Source organism: Diabrotica virgifera, chromosome 5 (genome assembly GCF_917563875.1).
Source record: "Diabrotica virgifera virgifera chromosome 5, PGI_DIABVI_V3a".
Lineage (NCBI taxonomy): Eukaryota > Metazoa > Arthropoda > Insecta > Coleoptera > Chrysomelidae > Diabrotica > Diabrotica virgifera.
This window is the reverse complement of record NC_065447.1, coordinates 123,276,559-123,303,510: the sequence shown is the minus strand read 5'-3', so window position 1 is coordinate 123,303,510 and position 26,952 is coordinate 123,276,559. Positions and strand designations below refer to the sequence as shown.

Here is a 26,952-nt window from a genome sequence, read left to right as displayed (position 1 = left end):
GCCTCCTTTCCAAGCAGCTTAGTAAAGAAAAGAGAACAAAATATTTCTGCGATGGCTGCCTCCATTACTTTCGATCGCAAGAAAAGTTAAATATTCATAAGGCTGCTGTAAAGGGCGATTGGATCTTATCTGTGATCGATGTTTACAACCATTTTCATCATCTACACAGCTAGAAGCTCACATCAACGATTGTGAAAGAATAAATGAAACAGCCATTAAAATGCCTGAAGAAAGCCATAAAATGTTAAAATTTAAGAATTTCAGGAATAAACTAAAAGCCCCCTTCGCCGTATATGCAGATCTTGAAAGCGTTCTGGAACATAGTGCGGAAAAGACTACCTATCAAAAACATACCTGCTGCCGTTGGGTATTACTTTAAATGTTCCTATGATGATTCTCTGTCATTTTACAAATCATATCGTGGAAAAGGTTGCATGAAATGGTTCGCAGATGAGCTAAATCAGCTTGCTGAGGATGTTTCTACGGTGTTTATGTGTCCATTTGATATTGACATGACATTTCAGCAAGAGAGGGATTTTCAAGCAGCCACTCATTGCCATATTTGCGAGCAGCGCTTCTCCCCCAGCGATAAGAAAATTCGAGATCATAATCACCTGATCCCAGAAAATAATTATAGATTTGCAGCTCATGAAGGGTGTAACATTAATTACAAAGATGCTCACACTATCCCTGTGATATTTCATAACCTCAGCGGATATGATGCCCACTTCATTGTTACCGATATTGCTACTCACATCAAAGGTCCCGTAGATCTTCTTCCTATTACAAAGGAAAAATATATATCTTTCACTAAACACATTAATGATGCTCGAATTAAATTTCGTTTCATTGATAGTTTTCGATTTATGGCGTCTTCTCTCGATAAGCTTTCTTCTTATTTGACCGAATATCCTAATCTCCGCTCTCAATATGTTTTCCTTCCCGAGGAGCAGTTCATTCTTCTTACTGCGAAAGGTATCATGCCTTATGATTATATTGATTCTTTTGATCGCTTTATTGAAACATGTCTGCCGTCTATCGAGTCTTTTTATAATAAACTTGAGGATAAACCTCGCCGCCATTATCATCGCGCCCTCCAAGTCTGGTCCTCATTCTCTTGTTCTTCTCTCGGAGATTACGTCGATCTCTACATGAAAACAGATATTCTTCTTCTTGCCGATGTTTTTGAGCGGTTCCGCTCCAGTTGTCCCGAAACATATAATCTTGAACCCGCTCATTACTTTACTCTACCTGGATTCACGTGGGATGCAATCAGTGGCGACGCGTGACTTTTTCTAAAGTGTTACCAAAACCAGATATTGAATATATACCAGATATATTATATATTATCTATATATTATTGTGTTTTCAATTTTATCAATCAAAGGCAAAATAAAAATTAAATTAAATTTTTTTTAAATAACGCGGGCACATAAATTTGATACACCCTGTATATTGATCTGTAAATATTTATTAGAATTTAGTTTGGATGTAAGTGGATTTCTTTTTTAATGAGTTTTCCGATGAACCATTAAAGACTTTTGTGAATAATTAAAGTGAAAAGGACGATGTATTTAGGTTTAAAATGGAAAAAGATTGTTTACTACGGAAACTATAGAATCCACAGCTAGATGTAATTATCATTTTCGAGAAAGGATGGTCGGAATAATTTTGAAAATGACTGTTTTGTTTGTCGAATGGAAAAGTCGATGTTTCGGATTCTTGGCAATGTGGAAGGGGAAAAGTAGTTGAAATGATTGAGAGAGTTTGAAAAAGAAGTCATTATGTTTTTGGCATCGCTGAGAAGCAGTTCGACGTTTTCGTGAATAGATAGTTAGCAAGTACCAGTTGTTTTTTTTGATAGTGGAGAATAGTGTTGAAAAGTGGAACGAGAGACAGATCAAATTGAGACGAAATACCTCTTTGATTCTGTATTATTGTGAGAAGGAGAGCAGAGAATTTTTGGAGTTTTGTTTGAATCGAGTACGTGTCAAAAGAGGCCCGGCTTGTTGGAGAATTGGTGCTGGTATGCTGATAGTTTTGAAGCTGGAGAACGGAGAGGGCTTGGATGAGTAGCCTTTTAACATAGTCAACGAGGGAGAGCTGTTTTGGGTCACGAGAAGATAGAGTGAGTGAAGCAAAAGGTCAGTCAACTTATGTGAAAGATATTTTTATGTTATTTAATTAAATAATTAATCAAATAAATAATAATTAATATAAAATTAATAAGAAGCAGATCATAACAATATATAATGTATTTTATAAATATTTTTATATATACAGTGTTCCCATACATCAAAGTTTGTTCGACTAGACACCGTGAATTTTCAGCTTGCTATTAATCAACTTTTTTTTGGTACGCGCGATCCAGGTCTATTATATAAATAGATGAAATAAAATTAAAAAATTAAAAATTTAGGAAATTATATAAAGTATCTACAAACTAAAAACATATTTGTTGTTTTTAGGTAAAATATGTATTATATCACCTTTATACTTTATTCAAAAATCCAAATTGTATAATTAGTATACTAATCAGTACATTCATTTGTCATTTTTAGCCTAAAATATTAAATAATTTTTATTTTATTGATTATACACTACAATGTACTGTATAATCAATATTATTATATGTCATATTATAATAATGTTGTTGTTAATTAATATATTTCGACAAGTAATTAAAATCTATTAATATGATTTATATAGGATAAAAAGGTATAGATATATTATCTGTATAATAAGCAAGTACAGTTACAAGTTATAAACTAATAATTAATAATGCATATTATGCAATAATCGAATCCAAAGGGCCGGTACGGTTAACTAACCGGAGTTTAATCGAGAAAATACCGGCCCTAAGAATAACAGACTTCATAAATGGAATTATAATTAATACCTATAATTATAATAATAATTAAAATTGCATTTATTAAGTCTGATATTCTTAGGGTCGGTATTTTCTGTTCCGATAGACACCGGCCCTACCTAGCGTCACCAAATTAAAATTTGGTAACACCAATACGCGGTTTCAGAGCCATCGTCCCCGCAAAATTTTCAGAGACGATCCAGTCAAAGATCCTACTATCGTTGCCACTCACAGAAGTGGTAAACGGCGCGGCGCACGGTAAGGGCACAGTATAATAAATGTGGAACCTCTTTGTACTGTGGTAAGGGCGTATTATAATAACGTGCAACCGATTTTACATAAACTCGCTGATATTTTCGTGCGTCTAGTTGGCTATTTTACTGAATTAGGTAGATACTCCTACTATTAACAAATATTTCTATTTTTAAAAAATATAAATGGAATTACATATTTCATAGTAGTCATAAAATATTTATTTACAAATTTTAACTGTTACCAATGGTAAAAATGGTTACATGGACGCTTCGCCAGTGGATGCAATGCTTAAGTATACAAAACAGAAACTTGAACTTTTAACTGCTCCAGATATGCATTTGTTTGTGGAGCGTGGCATTCGTGGTGGTTTGAGTCAAGTTTGCTCGAAACGTCGTGTTCATGCTAATAACAAGTACATGGTATCTTACGACCCATCTAAGCCCGACTCCTATCTGATGTATTTCAATGTCAATAATCAATATGGGTGGGCAATGTCGCAATATCTTCCATTTGGAGGTTTCGAGTGGACTGATACTAACATCGACGTTCTTAGTATTCCGGACGATTCTTCTGAAGGGTGCATTCTCGAGGTCGATCTGGAGTACCCTCAACATCTCCATGATCGTCATAAAGACATCCCATTCTGTCCCCAATCCTTGAACCCGAAAACTATGAAACCTCCTAAACGTCCGCGAGAGCTGACCAAATTAATGGCTACCCTTCATGATAAAGAACGATATGTAATTCATTACAGAGCCTTGAAGCAAGCGTTAGCTCATGGATTAATACTAAAAAAGATTCATCGAGTTCTGAAATTTAAGCAGTCTCCTTGGTTAAAGTCATACATCGACTTGAATACAAATCGCGGAAGGCAGCAAAAAATGAGTTTGAAAAGAATCTGTTTAAGCTTATGAACAATGCAGTGTTCGGTAAGACCTTGGAATGTGTGCGCAGGCGCGTTTATATTAAATTACTGACAGACTGGGAGGGTCTTTATGGAGCTGAAGCTAGAATAAGTAGCCCCCTGTTTAAAAACGCCACTATCTTTAATGAAAATTTGATTGCTGTTGAGATGCATAGAGCGGAAATATGGTTAGTTAAACCGATTTATGTTGGAATGAGTATTTTAGACTTGGCGAAAACGACGATATATGATTTCCAATATGGCTACTTAGCTAGCAGGTTCGGAGAAAACTTTTCGACCTGCTATACCGATACCGATAGTGTGATCGTGGAGATACGGGAAAAAGACCCATATGAAGCAATGATACATGATTACTATAAATATTTTGATACCTCAGACTATCCTAAAGATAACATTTACAACATACCTCTGGTTAATAAGAAGGTATTGGGCATAATGAAAGATGAGAATAATGGCTGCATTATGACCGACTACATAGGGCTCCGATCGAAATTATACACGACAAAAGCAGCTACCCCAGATGATGACATTATAAAGTTGAGGGGGAAGTTGAAAGAACAAGAGTATGAGGATGATGAAATTGATAATATTATACGAAATTGTGGTGTGACAAAGAAGGCGAAGGGGGTAAAGAAATCTGTAGTAAATACTAAAATTACTTTTGAGGACTACTAGGTCTGGATCCCGCGTATGAAAAAAAAGTTGATTAATAGCAAGCTGAAAATTTGTTAATAGCTTAAGGGTGTCTAGTCGGACAAACTTTGATATATGGGAACACTGGAACAGGGGCAGTTTTAATTGTGGAACAGGTTAAAAATTTGGAACGGCCAGACCACAAAAACGGCACATGTATTTTGTCCGACAGAACAGACTTAAACTCTCCGAACAGAGACTAAACTCTCATGCAAAAATCAGATTGCTATTTATCGCCAAATAGGCGTTTTAATGAGTGGAACATGTAGGATATGTCAAATGACAGGAATTATGACAGGTGATAAATAGCAGTCTGATTTTTGCATCAGAGTTTAATCTCTGTTCAGAGAGTTTAAGTCTATTCTGTCGGACAAAATAAATGTGCCGTTTTGGTGGTCTGACCGTTCCAAATTTTTAACCTGTTCCACAATTAAAACTGCCCCTGTTACAGTGTTCCCATATACCAAAGTTTATCCGACTAGACACTCTTAAGCTATTAACAAATTTTCAGCTTGCTATTAATCAACTTTTTTTTCATACGCGGGATCCAGACCTATACGTAGAATGTTTAGATTCCTTTACAACGAAGATCGCCTCGCAAAATCTTATACGCTCTGATAAACACCAAGTTTATTCTATAACTCAAAGCAAGATTGCGCTCAGCTCCAATGATGATAAAAGACAACACATTCAGGGTTCTTATGATACGCTTCCCTTTGGGCACTATTTAATTGATACTCTTGAGATGGATGTTGATTAGATTTAAGACAAAAATTTTAATAAACTTATTTTAACATTTATCATTGATGCTTTGATTGACTTTAAGACGGATGATGATTGAATATAGTCATTTCTTAAACTTTATTTATTACAACTGCAATATTGATAAGTACATCAGAATTGACATTTTTTTAATAATATAATCCTCTTATCACCCTATCACTAATCGTTTTTACGCCACTAAGATTATTTAGATGATTGAATATTGTAATTTTTTAAAACTTTATTTATTACAGCTAACATAATGATATCTGGAACAGACCCTTTTTACTACATTCCTCAACCTTTCCCGCACTCATCGTTTTTATATCATATGATGATTCTCGTAGATCGTAGTTTTGTATATATTATCTCTAAATGAAGTATAATTATTAAGATTAGGGAATTTGAAAAGATGTTTAGTTATGTCCACTAAAAAGATATCTGATATGGACCACTGGCAAAATAATGAGCCGTTCTAGTTAACTCTGGAGTCGTTGCTCGTATAGCCTTCAAGTTAAGACAATCGATAACTTAATGGTCTTCTTTCCCCCGATTTAGTTTTAAGTCTTCGATAGCCTGTCACAAAACAGGAGTCGGAAAATCCCTAGTTTTAAGATTAGATAACCTAGAGTTATTTTATGTCTATTAAGCTAGAAAGACCATTTCATAAGGGAGCCATGAGACACACCCCATATTTTTTTGCTATTTTATTGCTAATTTATTACGCAAATTAAAAATTTATTGCTTCATCCCCTTCAGAGAAACAGGTGGCCATTCCAGCTTAATATTAAGCTAGAAAGGCCAACATTCATATATCCGGAACGAAAGTAGATAGAGAGTTGCTTCCGGTGGTCTATTTTATTGCTAATTAATTGCTAATTTATTACGCAAAACAAAAATTTATTGCTTCATCCCCTTCAGAGAAACTGGTGGCCATTCCAGCTTAATATTAAGCTAGAAAGGCCAACATTGATATATCCGGAACGAAAGTAGATAGAGAGTTGCTTCCGGCGGCCTATTTTATTGCTAATTAATTGCTAATTTATTACGCAAAACAAAAATTTATTGCTTCATCCCCTTCAGAGAAACAGGTGGCCATTCCAGCTTAATATTAAGCTAGAAAGGCCAACATTCATATATCCGGAACGAAAGTAGATAGAGAGTTGCTTCCGGTGGTCTATTTTATTGCTAATTAATTGCTAATTTATTACGTAAAACAAAAATTTATTGCTTCATCCCCTTCAGAGAAACTGGTGGCCATTCCAGCTTAATATTAAGCTAGAAAGGCCAACATTCATATATCCGGAACGAAAGTAGATAGAGAGTTGCTTCCGGCGGCCTATTTTATTGCTAATTAATTGCTAATTTATTACGCAAAACAAAAATTTATTACCTCATCCCCTTCAGAGGTGGCCATTCCAGCTTAATATTAAGCTAGAAAGGCCAACATTCATATATCCGGAACGAAAGTAGATAGAGTGTTGCTTCGGGTGGCCTATTTCATTGCTAATTAATTGCTAATTTATTACGCAAAACAAAAATTTATTGCTTCATCCCCTTCAGAGAAACAGGTGGCCATTCCAGCTTAATATTAAGCTAGAAAGGCCAACATTCATATATTCGGAACGAAAGTAGAGAGAGAGTTGCTTCCGGTGGCCTATTTTATTACTAATTAATTGCTAATTTATTACGCAAAACAAAAATTTATTGCTTCATCCCCTTCAGAGAAACAGGTGGCCATTTCAGCTTAATATTAAGCTAGAATAGCCAACATTCATATTTCCGGAACTAAAGTAGATATAGGGTAGCTTCCGGCGGCACATTTTATTGCTAATTAATTGATGAAAGATTGAGTTTACAAGAATTTACAAACTCACCCCCTTCAACCCCTACCGTTATCATCATTCCCCGGAATCCACAAAAAGTGAAAATAACCAGTTTAAAGAGCTAAAACCAAGTACGTATTTTTTGCTCATTAATTACTACATGTCTAAGCCAAAAATGAATGTTTTGCTTCCTCCCCTAACGAGCCACAATGGCTGCAGCGGTTTAACACTTAAGGCTGCAATACTCAACACTCCTATTTCAGGAAAGAAAGCAGATAGAGGGTCGCTTCTGGCGGCATATTTAATTTTTAATTAATTGCTGAAAGATGGGTTATACCAGTATTTACAAACTCACCCCCTCCAACCCCTACCGTTATCATCGTTCCACGGATTTCACAAAGCGTGAAAATAATCAGTTTAAAAACTTAAAACCAAGTGGGTATTTTTTTCTAATTAACGGCTGCAGGTCTACGCCAAAAACCAATTTTTTGCTTCATCCCCTAACGAGAAACAATGGCTACTGCGGTTTAATTCTTAAGCTACAATACCCAACACTCCTATTTCAAGAACGAAAGCAGATATAGCGACCCTCTCTCTGCTTTCGTTACTGAAATAGGAGAATTGAGTGTTGTAGCTTAAGTATTCAACCGCAGTAGCCATTTTTACTGGTTAGGGGATGAAGCGATAAAATCAAATTTGGCGTAGACCTGCAGCAGTTGCTTAGGAAAAAAATACCCACTTGGTCTTAGATTTTGAAACTGGTAATTTTCACTTTCTGTGAAATCCGTTGAGCGATGATAATGGTAAGGGTTGGAGGGGATGAGTTTATAAATTCTGGTATACCCAATCTTTCAGCAATTAATTAGCAATAAAATATACCGCCGAAAGCTACTCTCTATCTACTTTCTTTCCAGAAATATGAATGTTGGCTCTTCTAGCTTAATATTAAGCTAGAATAGCCACCTGTTTCTCTGAAGGGGTTGAAGCTATAAATTTGTAATTTGCGTAATAAATAAGCAATTAATTAATAATAAAATAGGCCGCCAGAAGCGACGCTCTATCTGTTTTCGTTACTGAAACAGGAGAATTGAGTGTTGTAGTATTCAACCGCATTAGACATTGTTGCTCGTTAGGGGATGAAGCAATAAAATCGTTTTTGGTGTAGACCTGCAGCAGTTGCTTAGGAAAAAAATACCCGCTTGGTCATAGGTTTTTGAACTAGTAATTTTGACTTTCTGTGAAATCCGGGGAATGAGAACAACGGTGGGGGTTGGAGGGGGTGTGTTTGCAAATTGTTGTATACCATATCTTTCAAAAATTAATTAGCAATAAAATATGCCGCTGGAAACGACCCTCTATCTGTTTTCGTTCCTGAAATAGGAGTGTTGGGTATTGTAGCATAAGGATCAAACCGCAGTAGCCATTGTTTCTCGTTAGGGGATGAAGCAAAAAATTGGCTTTTGGCGTAGACCTGCAGCTGTTAATTAGAAAAAAATACCCACTTGGTTTTAAGTTTTTAAACTGATTATTTTCACTCTTTGTGAAATCCGTGGAACGATGATAACGGTAGGGGTTGGAGGGGGTGAGTTTGTAAATTCTGGTGTACCCCATCTTTCAGCAATTAATTAAAAATTAAATATGCCGCCAGAAACGACCCTCTATCTGCTTTCTTTCCTGAAATAGGAGTGTTGAGTATTGTAGCCTTAAGTATTAAACCGCAGTAGCCATTGTGGCTCGTTAGGGGAGGAAGCAAAAAATTCATTTTTGGCTTAGACCTGTAGCAATGAATAAGCAAAAAATACGTACTTGGTTTTAGCTCTTTAAACTGGTTCTTTTCACTTTTTGTGGATTCCGGGGAATGATGATATCGGTAGGGGTTGAAGGGGGTGAGTTTGTAAATTCTTGTAAACTCAATCTTTCAGCAATTAATTAGCAATAAAATAGGCCACTGGAAGCAACTCTCTATCTACTTTCGTTCCGGATATATGTATGTTGGCCTTTCTAGCTTAATATTAAGCTGGAATGGTCACCTGTTTCTCTGAAGGGGATGAAGCAATAAATTTTTGTTTTGCGTAATAAATTAGCAATTAATTAGCAATAAAATAGGCCACCGGAAGCAACTCTCTATCTACTTTCGTTCCGGATATATGAATGTTGGCCTTTCTAGCTTAATATTAAGCTGGAATGGCCACCTGTTTCTCTGAAGGGGATGAAGCAATAAATTTTTAATTTGCGTAATAAATTAGCAATAAAATAGCAAAAAAATATGGGGTGTGTTTCATGGCTCCCTTATGAAATGGTCTTTCTAGCTTAATAGACATAGTTATTTTCCCCCTAATAATTCATTTTTGAATACTATAGAACTTAGTAACGAATGAATTGATACCAAAGTATCGGTGTTTTAACATTAATAAGAATAGATAAAAGATGTCCAACAGATCAATAAAAAGATGACTACTACACCAAGTAATGGATTGATCTTAGTAAGTAAGTTAAGTATATTATCGTTATTAAATATGTTGTCATATAATGTAAAATATTTCATTCCTACTAACCATCACCCCTACTAACATGGCGGTCAATGTAGTCGTACCTTCACGTTGGTGACCGCTGTTAAGAATATATTTTTGTTTTTTTTTTTCAACAAATTTATGTTCGACCGAATTGGCTACCTTTCATTCATTGCATGCTTACATCATTTTTTATAAATCGCTTTACACACATTCCATCGCTTAGATACTAACATTATTTTATTAACGTTTACATATTATATTTAACCATTACTTACTGCTTGAGTGTCCTTGCTAACCTTTTTTTAGTCTATGTAGTCTAAATTTGTTTATAGTCATAGGTAAAATACAGTACATGTATTTTTCTATTTCAATATTACAACTTATTTTCACTATATTAAATGCCTTTTCTATGTCAACATATACATCATATCTATATATCAAGCATTTGTTTGTGCTATGCTATATTGTTAAACCATTTTTCTAATAAAACATAATCCCATTTTTACCTGAGAAGTATAATACCAACCTACATACTATTACCCGACTTGCCGTAGATAAAATAAAGTATGCAACTCACAATCTTTGTAAATAGCAGGTGTGTGATTGGATGGAGATTCATGTATAGTAGTGTTCAATCATAGAAGACGGTGGGTGATTGTTGGTTTGGCCGTAAGAATGGTATATGTTCTTTATAAGGAACAGGTGTATGATTGGAGGGCGATCCAGGGAATCAGAGAAGACGGTGGATGTGTGTTGGTTTGGCCATACTGCAAGAATGGTATATGTTCTTTGTAAGGAACAGGTGTATGATTGGATGGAGATTCATGTATAGTAGTATTCAATCGTAGAAGACGGTGGATGTTTGTTGGTTTGGCCGTAAGAATGGTATATGTTGAATTGGTTTGACTTTCTGACTACACCCTGTATATTACACTCTGTGATATACTGAAAGAATTGGTTTGACTTTCTGACTAAACCCTGTATATTATACTCTGTGACGGACGGAAAGAAGAATTGGTTTGACTTTCTGACTACATGCTGTATATTATACTTTGCGACAGACGGAAAGAAGAGGCCTATGCTTTAAATATGTTAATGATTTAATGCTATTTTTAGACCGAATGTTCACTACCACTGTTGGTCGTTGCTCCCTCATTTGACCCGAAGTATCGGATGCTGACTAGACTGCCAGATGCTTAAGTTATTTTTAGATATTATAAACCTCGGCGTTGTGATCGGCAGATGACAAGCAGATGTCCTCATTTCACACAAACTACTCCTTCCTCATCACGCTTTAACAAATACAGATATAATGAAGTATGGCAAACCGATACCATATTAAATTTATGAGAGACATATGCTGCCTAGAAATATTCATAAAAACGGGCGTGGTGTTATAAATTTAGATTCAAAAAGAAGACACAAATAACAGCGTATGCGATGCCATGTCTTTGCGCATACCCCATATTCGTTACCCCTCCCCTTTCCTGCAAGCCGTCACACGAGACGATCCTACGAGCCTTCGCGCCTGCGCAGTCGCAAAACGCGTCAAAAATGACCAGAATGGACCTTAGCGATTTCTTATGGGATTTAACACGGGAAAATACGCCGAACCCGTGCTGTACTATTATTCTTGACATTCCCGAAATCATTTTTTCATTCTACTATTTATTAAAGAGATTATGCCAAAGCTCACACGAACTGTAAAAAACCAGTTTAACATCAAAATAGTTAGTAAAATAGTGCTACTCTTTTCGACAGAATCCTAGATTTCGTTAGTAGTCACTAACATCATCAGGGATGCTAAAATAATATTAAAGATACACTGGTGAAATTATGTATTAAAAAACAAGTTATACCTAGTCTTTCGTTTGAACTGTCTACCTAATAATTTTGGTGAAATGCTGATGATTTGTGTGTTAAAGGATACATGTAGTTTCTTTCATATTTTCTAGATGCATACATGTCATATCCATCACATCTTGGAATAACTGTATAAACTCTCCACTGATGATCGTTCCACATGCTGAACATTCGTCATCTGGTTTTATAGTAAAACTATCAAAACAATTGTTACAGTCTGAGTTTGGACAGGCGGCGCCTGTCATCTCTATTATCGGTTCTGGATTAATACACTTCACACAACGACAAAGGAAGTAGTAGGCTTGCTCGAGCTCCTGTAGTCTCTCCTTTTTGGTTGCCATGACGTCTATATAACTAATATAAATCTAAAGAAAAACACCTTATTATTTTACTTATTATCTATAAAATTAACCACATAAATACTTTACGAACTCTATTTTGACAAATCATGTTATTCTGTAACGCAAGACTAACAAAAACAACATCTTAAAGGTTTGGTCAAGGATCTAACAGACATTGTTGATAAATATAACGAATATAAAAAAATAATTATTTGAGAAAATCGAGTGAAGACAGAATTGTTAGTAATGTACTTAGAAACAATGAAGGATTTATTATTATATTATACTTAGATATAATAATTTTTCACCACAATTTACTTCTAGATTGAACTTGCCGATTTGCTAGTAATAATACGAAAAAATGAGTTTTTCTTCGCTACCTCATGATTCCGAATAGAAATTGCAAAGATATACGCAAAATTATGATTTTAACAAAAGTAATTTAAGTAAGTAGGTAGTTCAGACAGCAGTTTGCATTTGTTTAGGAAGGATGAGATTTTTATTATGAATCAAATGTTCCATAAACATTTTGAGAAATGATGGGTGACAATTATACCGAAATGAGAGAAACCAATAAGAAAAAGCAATTAAAGCGCAGTGTTTGATCAGTTGACACAAAAAGTTACAAAAAAAAGTTAAAAAATTGTTTTGAAAATTGGTTTACAACTAAAAGATTGCCAAATACACTAGTCCATTCTTTCACGGTTTTTGCTCTAAATTTTAAAGAACCGATTGGTGTGACATGAAATTTGGCATACGTATAGCTTACATGTCAAAGAAAAAAAGTGATATTGTGCCGATGTGTGCTTTTGTCCTGGGGGTGACTTTTCACCCCCTCTTGGGGGTGAAAAAATATATGTCAAAAATAAGTCCGGAAATGGGTAAACTGACTAATTTTAAGTAACTTTTGTTCTCTAGAGCTTTTTCGCCAAGTCAACACTTTTCGAGTGATTTGCGAGTGAATATGTTCATTTTTCAACAAAATAACCACATTTTTAGACGGTTTTTCGCAAATAACTTAAAAATTAAGTATTTTGTCGAAAAAAACGTTCTTAACTAAAATATAGCTTATAAAAAAGTAAAAAAAAATGGTGTACGCGTTAGGTCTCTGGATCTCGTAGAACCAGAGTTATAGCCAATGAAAAATAGATTCATATTCACCAAATTTCAAATAGAATATTTCGACGTGAAATATCCAAAAAATTAAGCACTTTTTGGGAAAACCCATTATAAATTTTTTAAAGTTGAATACTTAAAAAGGCAAACACATTGTAAACTATATCACTTGAGAAAGGCACTCCGCCGAAACACCTGTAGTCACTTAGTTATAACAAATTTTGTGGAAGTATAGAAAACAAACGTTTCCAGTGTTTTATTGTTAGATAAAATGAACTTCCATCAAGTAACGGTCGAATCCATCAACTTTTTTAAAGTGTTTAAAAAAAGCTTTATTTCTGTTTTTACAAAAAGTTTCTAGCATTAAATTTAAGCAAGTTACGCTCAAAATAAAGTTGGCCCCTTTTGTTTTTGCAAAAAAAAATCGAGAAGACCACCCCCTAATTAGCAACTTAAATGAAATTAATCGTTACCGCTCCACAAATTATTTTACTCATGTCGTCTTTATATGATCTGTAAGTTTTATCGATTCAAAGTGATTATTTTTGAAAAAATTTGGTTTCAAAATAAAATTTTTAAAAATATAAATTTTGAAAAATATGCTTTTTTTCAAAATAACTTAAAAATTGTTAGAGATAAAAAAATCTCGAAAAACAAAAAAAGTCAGATTTGCTTTTCTAAATATCATGTATTTTTTTGTTTTTCTGCTAGACAAAAATTGATTACGATTTGGTGTTTCTAAATTTGCATACATTCGTGATCAATGACTCGTTCAACCCCTTTTAACTACAGCCCTTTCAATAATAAGGACTTTGAACCGATGAAACTTACAGATTATATAAACAATATATACACGAGTTAAGAAATTTGTGAAGTCGTAACGATTAAGTTCAATTAAGATACTAATTAGGGGGTGATTTTCTCGATTTTTTTACCAAAACCAAAAGGGACTAACTTTATTTTGAGAGTAACTTGTTTAATTTTGATGCTAGAAATTTTTTTATAAAACAAAAATGAAGCTTTTTTTAAACACTTTAAATAAGTTGTAATGAGTTTTCCCCGAAATGTGCTTCATTTTTGGTTATTTCACCTTAAAGTATTCCATTTGGAATTTGACGAATATGAACCTATTTTTCATTAGCTATAACTCTGCTTCTACTAGGTGTAGAGACGTGAGATATACACCATTTTTTAAAAAAATTTACAGGCTATATTTTTGCTAAGAATGTTTTTTCGACAAAATACTTACTATTTGAGTTATTTGCGAAAAACCGTCTAAAAGCGTGGTTATTTTGTTGAAAAAATGAACATATTCACTGCCAAATAATTCGAAAAGTATTGACTTAGTGAAAAAACTCTATAGAACAAAAGTTACTTAAAATTAGCCAGTTTATCTATTTCCTGACTTTCTTTGGACGAATATTTTTTCACCACCAAGAGGGGTGAAAACCACCCCCAGGGCAAAAGCACATATCGGCACAATATCACTTTTTTTCTTTGACTTGTTAGCTATGTGTACGCCAAATTTCATGTCAATCCAAGCGGTTCTTTAAAATTTAGAGATTTTGCAATATTTTACCGTTAAAGAACGGAATACACCGCCAAATAGTGTGATTGTAATGAACAATGTCAACTACCACTATCGAAAGATATTTATATTATTATAAAGTTCCATCTAATTGTGGCACAAGAATTATAGACCAGAGAAATTAGCAATTAAATGGCCTCTTTCGTGACATCCGTTGATACAGGTATCGGACATCTTGGAATTAGTGCACCCAAATATGTCTGTGTAGATTTTGGCATTGGATCCGACCATCACTTGTAACACCGTTGCCGTATCCTCTATTTTTTCCTACTATCACGTTACAATTTTTTGTGATATTATACACAAGAGAGGGACACCCTCAAAAAAGCGCTTAGTTTTCGAGATACTGACCACGGAGGGGTGAATGGCTAATTTTATTCATACTTTATATTTTCGAGGGTGCTGAAAACGAAAATGAGGTTTATTTTGAATTTTATGTGGGGGAACATTGTCAAAATCGCAATTTTAACCTAAAAATAAAAAAAAAATGAAATCACGTTTTTTGCGTTTACCTCGCTACAACTCTGTTCCATTTTAATATTATTTTCTGAAATTTTTACAGTATATAGCTCTAACATTTCTGAAGACAAAGGTACCTGCTTCAAGTTTTTATTCTTATCATGATAAAGGTTATGAATTTTTCAAAGAAAAAGGTGCGGATTTGTGCATTGCAAAGTTTAATGGCAAAAGTTGTGTGACGAAGTTTAAAATTTAGCTTCTTAATCACGTTTATTTGAAAGTAAAGAGTACAAAGAAGTTTTCTGGTAAGTTTTAGATCAAAATGTTTTATAGAAAAAAAAAATAGTGCAACTTTTAATGTCGACATTAGAAATCCCCAATATAACGCTTATTTTTTGAGGGACAGACAATCCAGGTCTAATTTTTCATCTTTAGTACTATTCTTGGATTATAAGCTTTCATTTGACACATCATTTGTCATTCTACCTAGTATAATGACGAAGAAGTAAATGTTCTTATTCTATTATTCTTGTAGGTACATTTAACATTTATTGAAATTATGAAAGAAATGGCATGGCAACACTGTGACGCACAAACATAAGATTCAGCGGTGCGTTACATAGGGTGCACTAATATCCAAGAGGATCCCAGGTATCTAATAACTGCTTTGGGTAAATTTGGTTACAACAGTATCGAATATAAAAATTATGCAAAAGATCAAACGTACTTTTTATCTTATAAACAATATTTAAACAATTAAAGATCGCTATTTGATTTTAAATATTAAAGGTGGAGACCGGTATGATATACGGAAAGCTGATATAATTTTGCTGCAGAAGCATAGAAAATTCTTTAAAATGAGTGTTTGAAAAGTTATTTTTGTTAATATGTTGCTTAATTATTGGGAAAATAGCTTCAAAAGTCGGTTTTTTGAAATAATAACTTTTCTAAAAATAAACAAAAAACTTTAATTTCGCGTGAGTATAGGAACAATATCACAGGTATTTAGCTGTTAAAGTTTCGTGAAGTTTCACTTAATAGTTATTGCAAAATTGAAATTGTTTATCCCAAAAAGCTTTCATCTACGGCATTATTATGCGTAAACTATTAGGTCCACATAAATTCTAAAGACATCAGATCAAATAGAAAGGCTCATTTTATCAAACTAGATCATTTCTTGATTAAAAAGTTTATAATAAATGTTGTAAAATAATTTTGAAAAAGTAGTGTTTTTTTTAAGCTTATAAACAATTAAAATAACTCAGACGCATTAACATGTAGGAAGTTAGTTTTTTTTATTCGACATGTTGGTATTCTTATACAAACTGAAAAAAAAACATAATACCCTACGACCCTTACAACCCGAGTTAGCCAATTTTTTTTAAATTCGCTGGGGCTTTGTTTATAAACATTAGAAAATTTGAAAACAAACATTGAAGGGGCTGAAAGATCACGTTTATACAAAAAAATCAAAACGATTCTTGTAAAAATGAGCCGTCCATGATGCGCCAAAAGTGAAGGGTTTAAAAGTAAAGTGATTCTTACCCTTTCAATTTTATTATCAAAAACTTAATTCACAACTACACATTTATAAGAGGCGCAATACCTCCGGTTCTTACCAACGAAAATTGATGTTCTTTTTGCAGTGAATACTCTTTATTGGTTGGAAAGGAAATTTAACGTCAAATACTAAATTCGTATTTGGCGTCATTCAAAAATCGCGACGCGAGTGGTAAGCTTGCGGTATACCGTATACATCTATATCTGTAGAGTAGGGAGGGTGAGTCAACTCCCATAGCACTTAGACCACAATTGACCCATTGTGCATCCTCCCAGGGGGTTGTCGTCCTTAGTTCATTATCCATCCTGCCATTTCCAGGAAGGCGGACAAATCACCAGGTGACATCTCCCCTATGTCGGCAGGTGTTATACCGTATATATAATATTATACTTTCATAGTAAACTTGATCCTGAATTTTCTACTGTTTGACTGGTTTCAGGGTGATTTCAACTATAGATCCCGAATTTTAAATATTTAACCCGCGAGTAGTCGCGCCGTTAGATAGAATCTCACATTTTATCCTTTTTCGCGATAACTTGATGAAAAATTTTGCAATTTTGAAAAAATTTCGTAAGTGCCTCGAGGAAGGGTGTAGTAATGCGTAGGATTTTTTTCTTCTTCTTCTTTTTGTGGAATTTAGAAATAATATTTCTAACATAACAAGTAAATAAAAATACTATAAAATAAAAATTTGTTGTAAATTCGTTTAAAAATAAAGTTGAGATAGACTCTAACACGCGACTATTCACGTTACAGAAGTGAGCGCGACTACTCCCGGGTTAACTGGGTTTAGGTCGTTTCAACCCTAGATGGGTGATTTATTAAGTTTTTCCTAAAAATAAAGTGCAACACATGCTTTTATGGTAAAACTAAATATAGATTTCAAATTTTCTATCATTGGCTAGCTTCGGGGTGGTTTCAACACTATAGGGGTGATTTTTAATTTTTTTTTCAAAAATTATGGTACATACGACACGCATGTTTTGATAATAAAACTAAGTATAGATTCCGAATTTTATATTATTGGTTGGGATGAGATGGTTTCAACCCTTTGGGGTTGATTTGTTCAGTTTAAAAAAAGTAGAGTGCGTCACATGTTTTTATGGTAAAACTGAGTATAGGTTCAGAATTTTATCTTATTGGTTGGGCTCGGGGTGGTTTCAACCCTTTGGGGTTGATTTATGTTTTTTTAATCTATAGCGAAACATGTTTTAATACTAAAACTAAATCATTTATATTCCGAATTTTAAATTAGTGGAGTGATTTGGCGGTATTTGCTGAGTTTGGAGTCATTTCAACCCTATAGGGGTAGATTTATATAGTTTTTCCAAAAAAATAATGTGCGATACGTATTTTTATGGTAAAACTAAGTATAGATTACGAATTTTATATCATTGTTTCGGTTCGGGGTGGTTTCAACCCTTTGGGGTTGATTTGTTCTCTCTTTTTAATCTAGTGCGAAACAGACATGTTTTTATACTAAAACTAAACCATGTAGATTCCGAATTTCAAATTAGTGGGGTGGTTTGACGGTGTTTGCTGGGCTTGGGGTGATTTCAACCTCATAGGGGTAGATTTATTTAGTTTTTCCAAAAAATAAAGTGCGATACCTATTTTTATGGTAAAACTAAGTATAGATTCCGAATTTTATATCATTGGTTCGGTTCGGGGTGGTTTCAACCTTTGGCGTTGATTTGTTATGTTTTTTTTAATCTAGTGCAAAACATGTTTTTATACAAAAACTAAATCAGGTAGATTCCAAATTTTAAATTAGTGGGGTGGTTTGGCGGTATTTGCTGGGTTTGAAGTCATTTCAACCCTATAGGGGTAGATTTATATAGTTTTTCCAAAAAAATAATGTGCGATACGTATTTTTATGGTAAAACTAAGTATAAATTACGAATTTTATCATTGTTTCGGTTCGGGGTGGTTTCAACCCTTTGGGGTTGATTTGTTCTGTTTTTTTTAATCTAGTGCGAAACAGACATGTTTTATACTAAAACTAAACCATGTAGATTCCGAATTTCAAATTAGTGGGGTGGTTTGGCGGTGTTTGCTGGGCTTGGGGTGATTTCAACCTCATAGGGGTAGATTTATTAAGTTTTTCCAAAAAATAAAGTGCGATACCTATTTTTATGGTAAAACTAAGTATAGATTCCGAATTTTATATCATTGGTTCGGTTCGGGGTGGTTTCAACCTTTGGCGTTGATTTGTTGTTTTTTTTTAATCTAGTGCAAAACATGTTTTTATACAAAAACTAAATCATGTAGATTCCAAATTTTAAATTAGTGGGGTGATTTGGCGGTATTTTCTGGATTTGGGGTAATTTCAACCCTATAGAGTGTCGATTTATTTAGTTTTTCCAAAAAATAAAGTGCGATACGTATTTTTATGGTAAAACATATCATTAGTGTGATTGTAAACATGTGCACATGGACTCCAGAAAATATGTGATTTTATTGTGAAATACTTAGAGGAGAAACTTATACCTATCAAAAGGAAAATTCCAGGACTTTCTTATGAAAGGTTGAGCTCAAAAATAAACTGCACGTCATAGAAAACGGGCACCCTAAAAAATGGGTCATTTTTGATGTAGCGTATCTCCGTAACCTGTTGTCCGATTTAAGTGTTTTTTTTTAATATGTTATAGCCTTATTCTTTGTCAATATCCCTGTAGTAATATTTTTGCTAAACAGGTCAATATAATATAATTTCATTGTATACCGGGTGTACGAATCAAACTGTGTTTTTTTATCAAAGTTCGCAACACCCTGTGGAATATTCTAGCGTTTATAAAATACTGAAATTAAATCCCGACTATAGTCTCAGGTTTTCTGAACATTCTGTTTTTTGATTTATTCTCTTATGTTAGATAATACAAAAGTTATGTACTTTAACAACTAGTCATGTTCTTCATCAGTATAGGTTGTTTGTAAATAAGTGCGACAAACTTTAAGGGGCAATTCTGCATGAAAAAATAATGACCGTTTGCTTTATAAACTTATGTCCGCAAATGCTTCGTTTACGAGATACGGGATGTTGAATTTTTGAAGTTATACTTCTTTAGGCGCGATTGGAAGTGAATTTTTATTTTTCTGGGCGCATGCGCACACCGACAATATGGTATTAGTCGTTATACGGGCTCTGATTGGGTGTTGAAATGATCTGTCAATAATTGTTCAATATGGAGGTTATCGTTAAACAAAATTGTTGTATATTATATTAGTTTTTATTGTTGTGAGGACAGAAATAAAATTTATAATTTTAGTGACTTTTAAATAGTTTTGAAAAGCCACAGGTACGTAATTCTAAATGTTTCAGTTGTATTCCAATAAAAAATTATCTTCATACCTATTTGGAAAATGTAAAAAAATAATGTACTTAATTATTAGTAGGCAATGCTTTAATTTACAGAATCTGATTACGAACAAACTTTCTACAAATCTTCATCTAATATATCGTTTTCTTACTCTATACTTTGTTGTATTTTAATTCGACAAAAATCAAACTAATAATTTGATTAAATTCATATAAATAAACAAAATGTCAAAAAGTTTATGGTGTAAACGTTCAGTTTGTGTATATTCCCACATGACGTATACGCCAAGGTGGCTCAGTGGGAAATCGCTTCGACTTTCGTATGGAGGGATAGACGGGAAGTGGGTTCAAGCCCCAATGCAAGTTATTATTTTTTTATTTTTTTTATAGATTTTATGATTGTAATTATATTATTATATATTTTTTTTCAGAAAATACGTAGGTATTTAATTAAAATTTTGGGCAACAATTATTGTTCAGAAATCATTTGTGGCATTTTCAATGTGTTTGTGTGTGTTTTATTATTTTATTTTTTTAATTTTTGGTATTGTTTTAATAAAAATTTTTGGAAAGTAGTAGAGAAACTGTTTAAAGTATATTGATTTCGTTGAAATCATATAATAGAAATATAACTTCTTACACACATTCTTTTTTTTTTTTAGAAACTGACGATTTATTTTATTGCCCTAAAACCGGTTGAGATATGCAAATGAAATTTGGTGAGTTCTAAGAGATAGTTATTGCGAATTTTTTGACTTGCAATCAATAATTTTATATTCACTATTGGCGTGCATACGGGTAATATGACCGATCATATTACTTGTATGCACGCCAATGGTGAATATAAAATTATTGATTGCAAGTCAAAAAATGTGCAATAACTACGTCTTAAAACCCACCAAATTTCATTTGCATATCTCAACCGGTTTTAAAGCAATAAATAAATCGTCAGTTTGTAAGAAAAAATTCAACATCCCGTATCTCGCAAACGAAGCATTTGCGGACATACGATTATCAAGCAAACTGTCATTATTTTTTAATTCAGAATTACCCCTTAAAGTTTGTCGCACTTGTTCAGAAACACCCTGTACTGAAAAAGAACATGGCTAATTGTTAAAGTACCTAACTTTTGTATTATCCAACATAAGCGAATGAATCAAAAAACAAATGTTGAGAAAACCTGAGGCTATAGTTGGGTTTTAATTTAAGTATTTTATAAATGCTAGAATATTCCACAGGGTGTTGCGAACTTTGAGAAAAAAACACAGTTTGATTCGTACACCCGGTATACAATAAAAATTGACCTGTTTAGCAAAAATATTATTACAAGGATATTGACAAAGAATAAGGCTATAAGATATTTAAAAAATCACTTAAATCGGACAACAGCTTTAGGAGATACGCAACCTCAAAAATGACCCATTTTTTAGGGTGCCCGTTTTCTATGACGCGCAGTTTATAATAAGATTTGACATCAATATTGTAAATATTAAGCAAGTATTAAATTGATAGTAATTAAGGAAGACTGATAACAACTGACTAAAAACTTATCTGACTTTTTTGTGTCATTACCAATTTATTTGAAGATAATTAGAATTAAACCAGGAGTTGAGGTGACTGATTATTAAGATAATAAGACATTATATTTGGAAGATGGCAAGTGTGTGCATTTGTTTTTATTGTGACCGGGAGGTTAAACCAAAGCAAATTTCCATTGAGTGTATCACTTGTTGCTCATGGGTCCATAAGGGATGCACGGGTTTGACTAAAAGTGAATATGAAAAAATCTGTGCTGACTTTCGTAAAACTAAATCGCATAACTGGGAATGTAAAGTATGCAAAGAGACGGTGGTGAAGAGATTATCTTTGAATTCTGCTTCAAATAGCCGGAAAAATTCGGTATCAAAAGAAAGTGCTGACAATGGAAAACAGGTGCCCAATGCTGATTTTTAAAGTCTACTGTGCAATACTGTGGATGCTGTAGAGAGTGAAACTGCAATCAAGGATGAAATAAATAATTTATTAAAGAAAAATACCACTACCAATAAAGATGTACTAGTAGTTATTGTTCACATAATTAACCTATTGTTAAATCAGAGGACTGAAGTGCAGGCAACAATAGATACAATTAAAGCGTCTGTAAAATCTAATGAGGCGAAAGTTAAAACTTTAGAAAAGAAACTTGAAGGGTTACAAGAAAAAATTGAAACCATGTGTGGAAATGGAAGTGAAGAGATAAGAAATCAAAGTGTATCTATTATCAAAGATGAGCAAGATATGTTCCTGGAATTAGAAGATAGAAGTAGTCGATCTAAAAATATACTAATCTATAATGTTGATGAGAGCCAATCTAAGGTTACTAATGAGAGAATAGAATAAGGCAAATATTCGAGAAGTACTAACGAAACTGGAGGTTGGAGCAAATGAGTTTAAGGTTTTGAGGGTAGGACGTGGTAATAGCAGTAGTGACAGGCCAAGACCACTTAAGGTAATTTTTCAAAATAATACCACAGTTATTGCATGTCTTAAAAACAAACATAAGTTGAAGCCATCGAGCATATTGATTAAATCAGATCTTACTCAAATGCAACGAAACCATCTCAAGAAATTATATGAAGAACTTGATAGGCGTAGAAGAAATGGTGAATCAAACTTGGCAATACGATACAAGAATGGTAACCCGTTTATTTCAAAGGTAAAAGAACAAAACCACCAGAATCCAAAAAACTCCCAAATGCGAACATAAGTATGAATAGTCTATCACTTTACTACCAAAATGTGCGTGGTCTGCGTACGAAGCTAAAGGACATATATTTGACATCCTGTTCAGCTACATATGACGTTATTTTCCTAACAGAAAGTTGGCTTGGTCCTGAAATTAAAAGCAATGAAGTTTTCTGTGATTTATATACCGTATACCGTCGGGACCGTGATCATATTTCCAGCGAGAAATCAAGAGGAGGTGGAGTGTTAATTGCAGTTAGAAGTGATATCAGTTCTTGTCTAGTGGAAATTGCCAGTTCAAATGTAGAACAGGTTTTTGCTGGAATTACTATTAATTGCATTAAATATGTTTTTGGCTGTGCCTACATTCCGCCCAGATCTAGATTGGATGTTTATTCCAATCACATTGATACTGTAAAACTAATTATGAATAAGTATAAAGATTCTAAACTAGTATTATTTGGGGATTATAATCTACCAATCTGATATGGGACGGTGAGACGACTGCTAAAAATATAAGTAATGATACTGAAATTTTGTTTTGTGACGAGTTCAATTTTTTAGGATTAGGTCAATATAATTATTTTAAAAACCAGTATGACTCAATTCTTGATCTGTGTTTCTCTGATACTTATTTAAATCTAAAAAAAGCGGAAGCTTTAATGACGTGTGACAGGTATCATCCCTCACTTGAAGCATTAATATTATTTGATAATCAATATATCAGTTTCACAAAATTCCATAAATGGACAACCCTTTAACCAAAACAACTTCCCTTCTGGAACAAACAACAGTTTAACTGCAACTGCAACTACTCAGGATAATGAATGGCAAACAGTGAACTACAAAAAAGGCAAATAAGCCCTGAAGATAACAGGACCGCTAAAAGACAAACCAAAATAAAAGATTATTGGTTGTCTAAACCTAGCACCAGCACCAGCAATATATATATATATATATATATATATATATATATATATATATATATATATATATATATATATATATATATATATATATATATATCAGTAACACTAGAAATGGAGTTGGTATAATTGCTGATAGTGAAATGAAAGGTAACGTAGTAGAAGTTGTAAGAACGAGTGATAGAATGATGTCAGTGAAATTTGTAATTGATAAAGAGGTATTGAATGTTGTTTGTGTGTATGCTCCCCAAACAGGTCTGGGTGAGAATGAAAGAAGAGCTTTCTATGATCAATTAGGAGACGTACTGAGTGATATTCCAGCAGAGGAGAAAGTTATAATAGGAGGTGATTTCAATGCACATGTGGGCCAAACCAAGACAGGATATGAAACAATACATGGGGGATTAGGCTTTGGAACTAGAAATGAAGCTGGAGATGACATGCTTGAATTAGCAACAGCATTGGATATGGCGATTGTTAACACATTCTTTAAAAAGAGAGAAACTCAACTTATTACCTACAAAAGTGGACAACATCAATCCCAAATAGACTACTTCATGATAAGGAAAGAAGACATACGTGAATGCAAGGACTGCAAGGTAATAGTGAGTGAGACAGTAAGCCAACAACATAAGCTGCTTGTTCTGGACATCGAAGTAAAAAGCGAAACTAAACAAAAATATCGGAGAGGACCACAAAAAATCAAATGGTGGCTGCTGAAAGATGAGAAAGAAGGTCTATTCAGGAGAAGAATAGTAGAAAAAATATGTTGGAACATGAAAGGAAGCCCTAATACAATTTGGAGAAAAATGGCCAGTAGTATTAGAGAGACTGCTATTGAAATACTTGGGAAAACGTCAGGAAAAAAGTTTGAGGATAAAGAGACTTGGTGGTGGTCAAACGAAGTACAAGGAAAAATAAAAGAGAAGAGAAAATTATATAAAAAGTGGCAAGAAACCAGATCCGACACAGATCTTCAAAACTATATGGTGGCGAAAAAGGAAGCGAAAGTAGCAGTAGCAAAAGCCAAAGCAGAAGCGTGTTCAAACCTATATGATCAACTTGATACCAGGGAAGGCGAAACGAAGATATATAAAATAGCCAAACAGAGAGCAAGGAAAGCAAAAGATTTTAATCAGATTAGATGTATCCGAGATGAAAATAATAAAATACTAGTTCACGAAAGGGAAGTCAAAAAGAGATGGAGAAAGTACTTTGACAGCTTATTAAATGAAGAATTTGACAGACAGCCTGTAGAGTCAACGGAGACAGTAGCAGCAATGGTCACCAAAATAACCAACGAGGAAGTGGCTCAAGCGCTTCAAAAAATAAAGAAAGGAAAAGCGGTAGGACCAGATGATATTCCTGGGGAAGTATGGAGAGCATTGGGAGAGACAGGAACAAGGTGGCTAGCAGGTCTATTTAATAGAATTATGGAAGTCGGACAAATGCCAGACGAATGGAGAAGCAGTATACTGGTACCTGTTTACAAAAACAAGGGAGATATACAACAATGTACAAACTACAGGGCTATAAAACTGCTTAGCCACACCATGAAAATATGGGAAAGAGTAATTGACAGACGGATACGTGAAGAGACCGAAATATCCGAGAATCAATTTGGCTTTATGCAGGGTAGATCAACAACAGATGCAATTTTCATTATAAGGCAGTTGATGGAAAAATACAGGAGTAAAGAAACAACCGCTCATATGGTATTCATTGATCTTGAGAAAGCATATGATAGAGTTCCTCGAGAGATTCTGTGGTGGGCACTCAATAAGAAAGGAGTCCCTGGTGAATATGTAAAGATTGTGAGGGATATGTATGAGGGAGTAACGACTAGTGTTAGGACAGGTGTGGGAGAGACTGATAAATTTCATGTGAAAGTAGGATTGCACCAAGGCTCTGTGCTTAGTCCGTATTTATTCTCATTAGTTTTGGACCAGATAACAGCGAAACTACAGGGTAACATTCCATGGTGCTTAATGTATGCTGATGATGTCGTGTTAGTAGGAAATAGTGAAAGAGACTTAGAACAAAAACTGGAACAGTGGAGACAAGCTCTGGAGGAAAAAGGTTTAAAACTTAGTAGGACAAAAACAGAGTATTTGGAATGTTCATTTAAAGATGGAGCTACTACAAATAAAATGGTATCTTTGGATGGTGAAATGATTGTGAAAAGCAATAGTTTTAAGTACCTAGGATCGGTATTACAGAGTAATGGAGAAATAGATGGAGATGCATGCAGTAGAATTAGGGCTGGATGGATGAAGTGGAAAGAAGCGAGTGGTGTGTTGTGTGACAGAAAAATTCCAATGAAGCTGAAGGGAAAATTCTATAAAACAGCCATAAGACCGGCTATGATGTACGGAACTGAATGTTGGGCAGTGAAAAAGAAAGAGGAACAACGAATGCATGTGGCGGAAATGAGAATGCTTAGATGGATGAGTGGAGTGACAAAGAAGGATAAAATTAGAAATGAGTATATTAGGGGAAGTCTAGGTGTGGCACCAATTGATGCCAAAATGAGAGAGCATAGGTTAAGATGGTTCGGTCATGTTCAACGTCGAGACGTTAATCACCCAATACGAAGAATAGCTGAAGTGCAGATTCCTGGAAGGAGTAGGAGAGGAAGACCAAAGAAGACCTGGGGGGAGGCGATAAGGCAGGACATGTTGGTAAAGGGGATTAACATTGATATGACCCAAGACAGAATTGTGTGGAGAAATGCAATTAGGGAAGCCGACCCCGCATAGGGATAAGGCAAAGAGAATGATGATGATGATATATATATATAAGTTATAAGCAACTTCCGGTATAACCAAAAATAAATATAGTATAAAATCCATATAGTATAATAAACCAAAAATAAAGTATAAACAAAAATATTTTCATTTAATAGATCATCCTTCAAAACCCCTTTATTCCAATTTTCATGATTCTGTTGCCTTTAGTTCTCGAGATATTTCTAATAGGCCCTTTATTTGCCTCACCCTGTATATATATAACAATCTCCAAGAAGAAGATGAGGATAAAATAGACCAATCTAAAACAGAAAAAACAGAACCCAAACCACCACCGATATTTGTATCCGGTGTCGAAGATATGAACCCCTTAAATATACTTCTTATTGAAATTGCTAAAGATCAGTACACCTTAAAAGCCCTGGGTGAAAGTCAAGTAAGAATCCAACCAACTTCGAGTGAAGC

General features: G+C 34.0%; 1 protein-coding gene across 3 annotated transcripts in view; it reads right to left on the bottom strand.

The window, feature by feature from the left end:
- Positions 1–26,952, bottom strand: part of LOC126884366 (histone-lysine N-methyltransferase SMYD3) — a 435,662-nt gene that overhangs the window by 60,780 nt on the left and 347,930 nt on the right. For all 3 annotated transcript variants that reach the window (XM_050650298.1, XM_050650296.1, XM_050650297.1), the window contains one exon: positions 11,774–12,071. In XM_050650298.1, the coding sequence (XP_050506255.1) occupies positions 11,774–12,071 (298 nt within the window). The remainder of the gene's footprint in view (positions 1–11,773; positions 12,072–26,952) is intronic.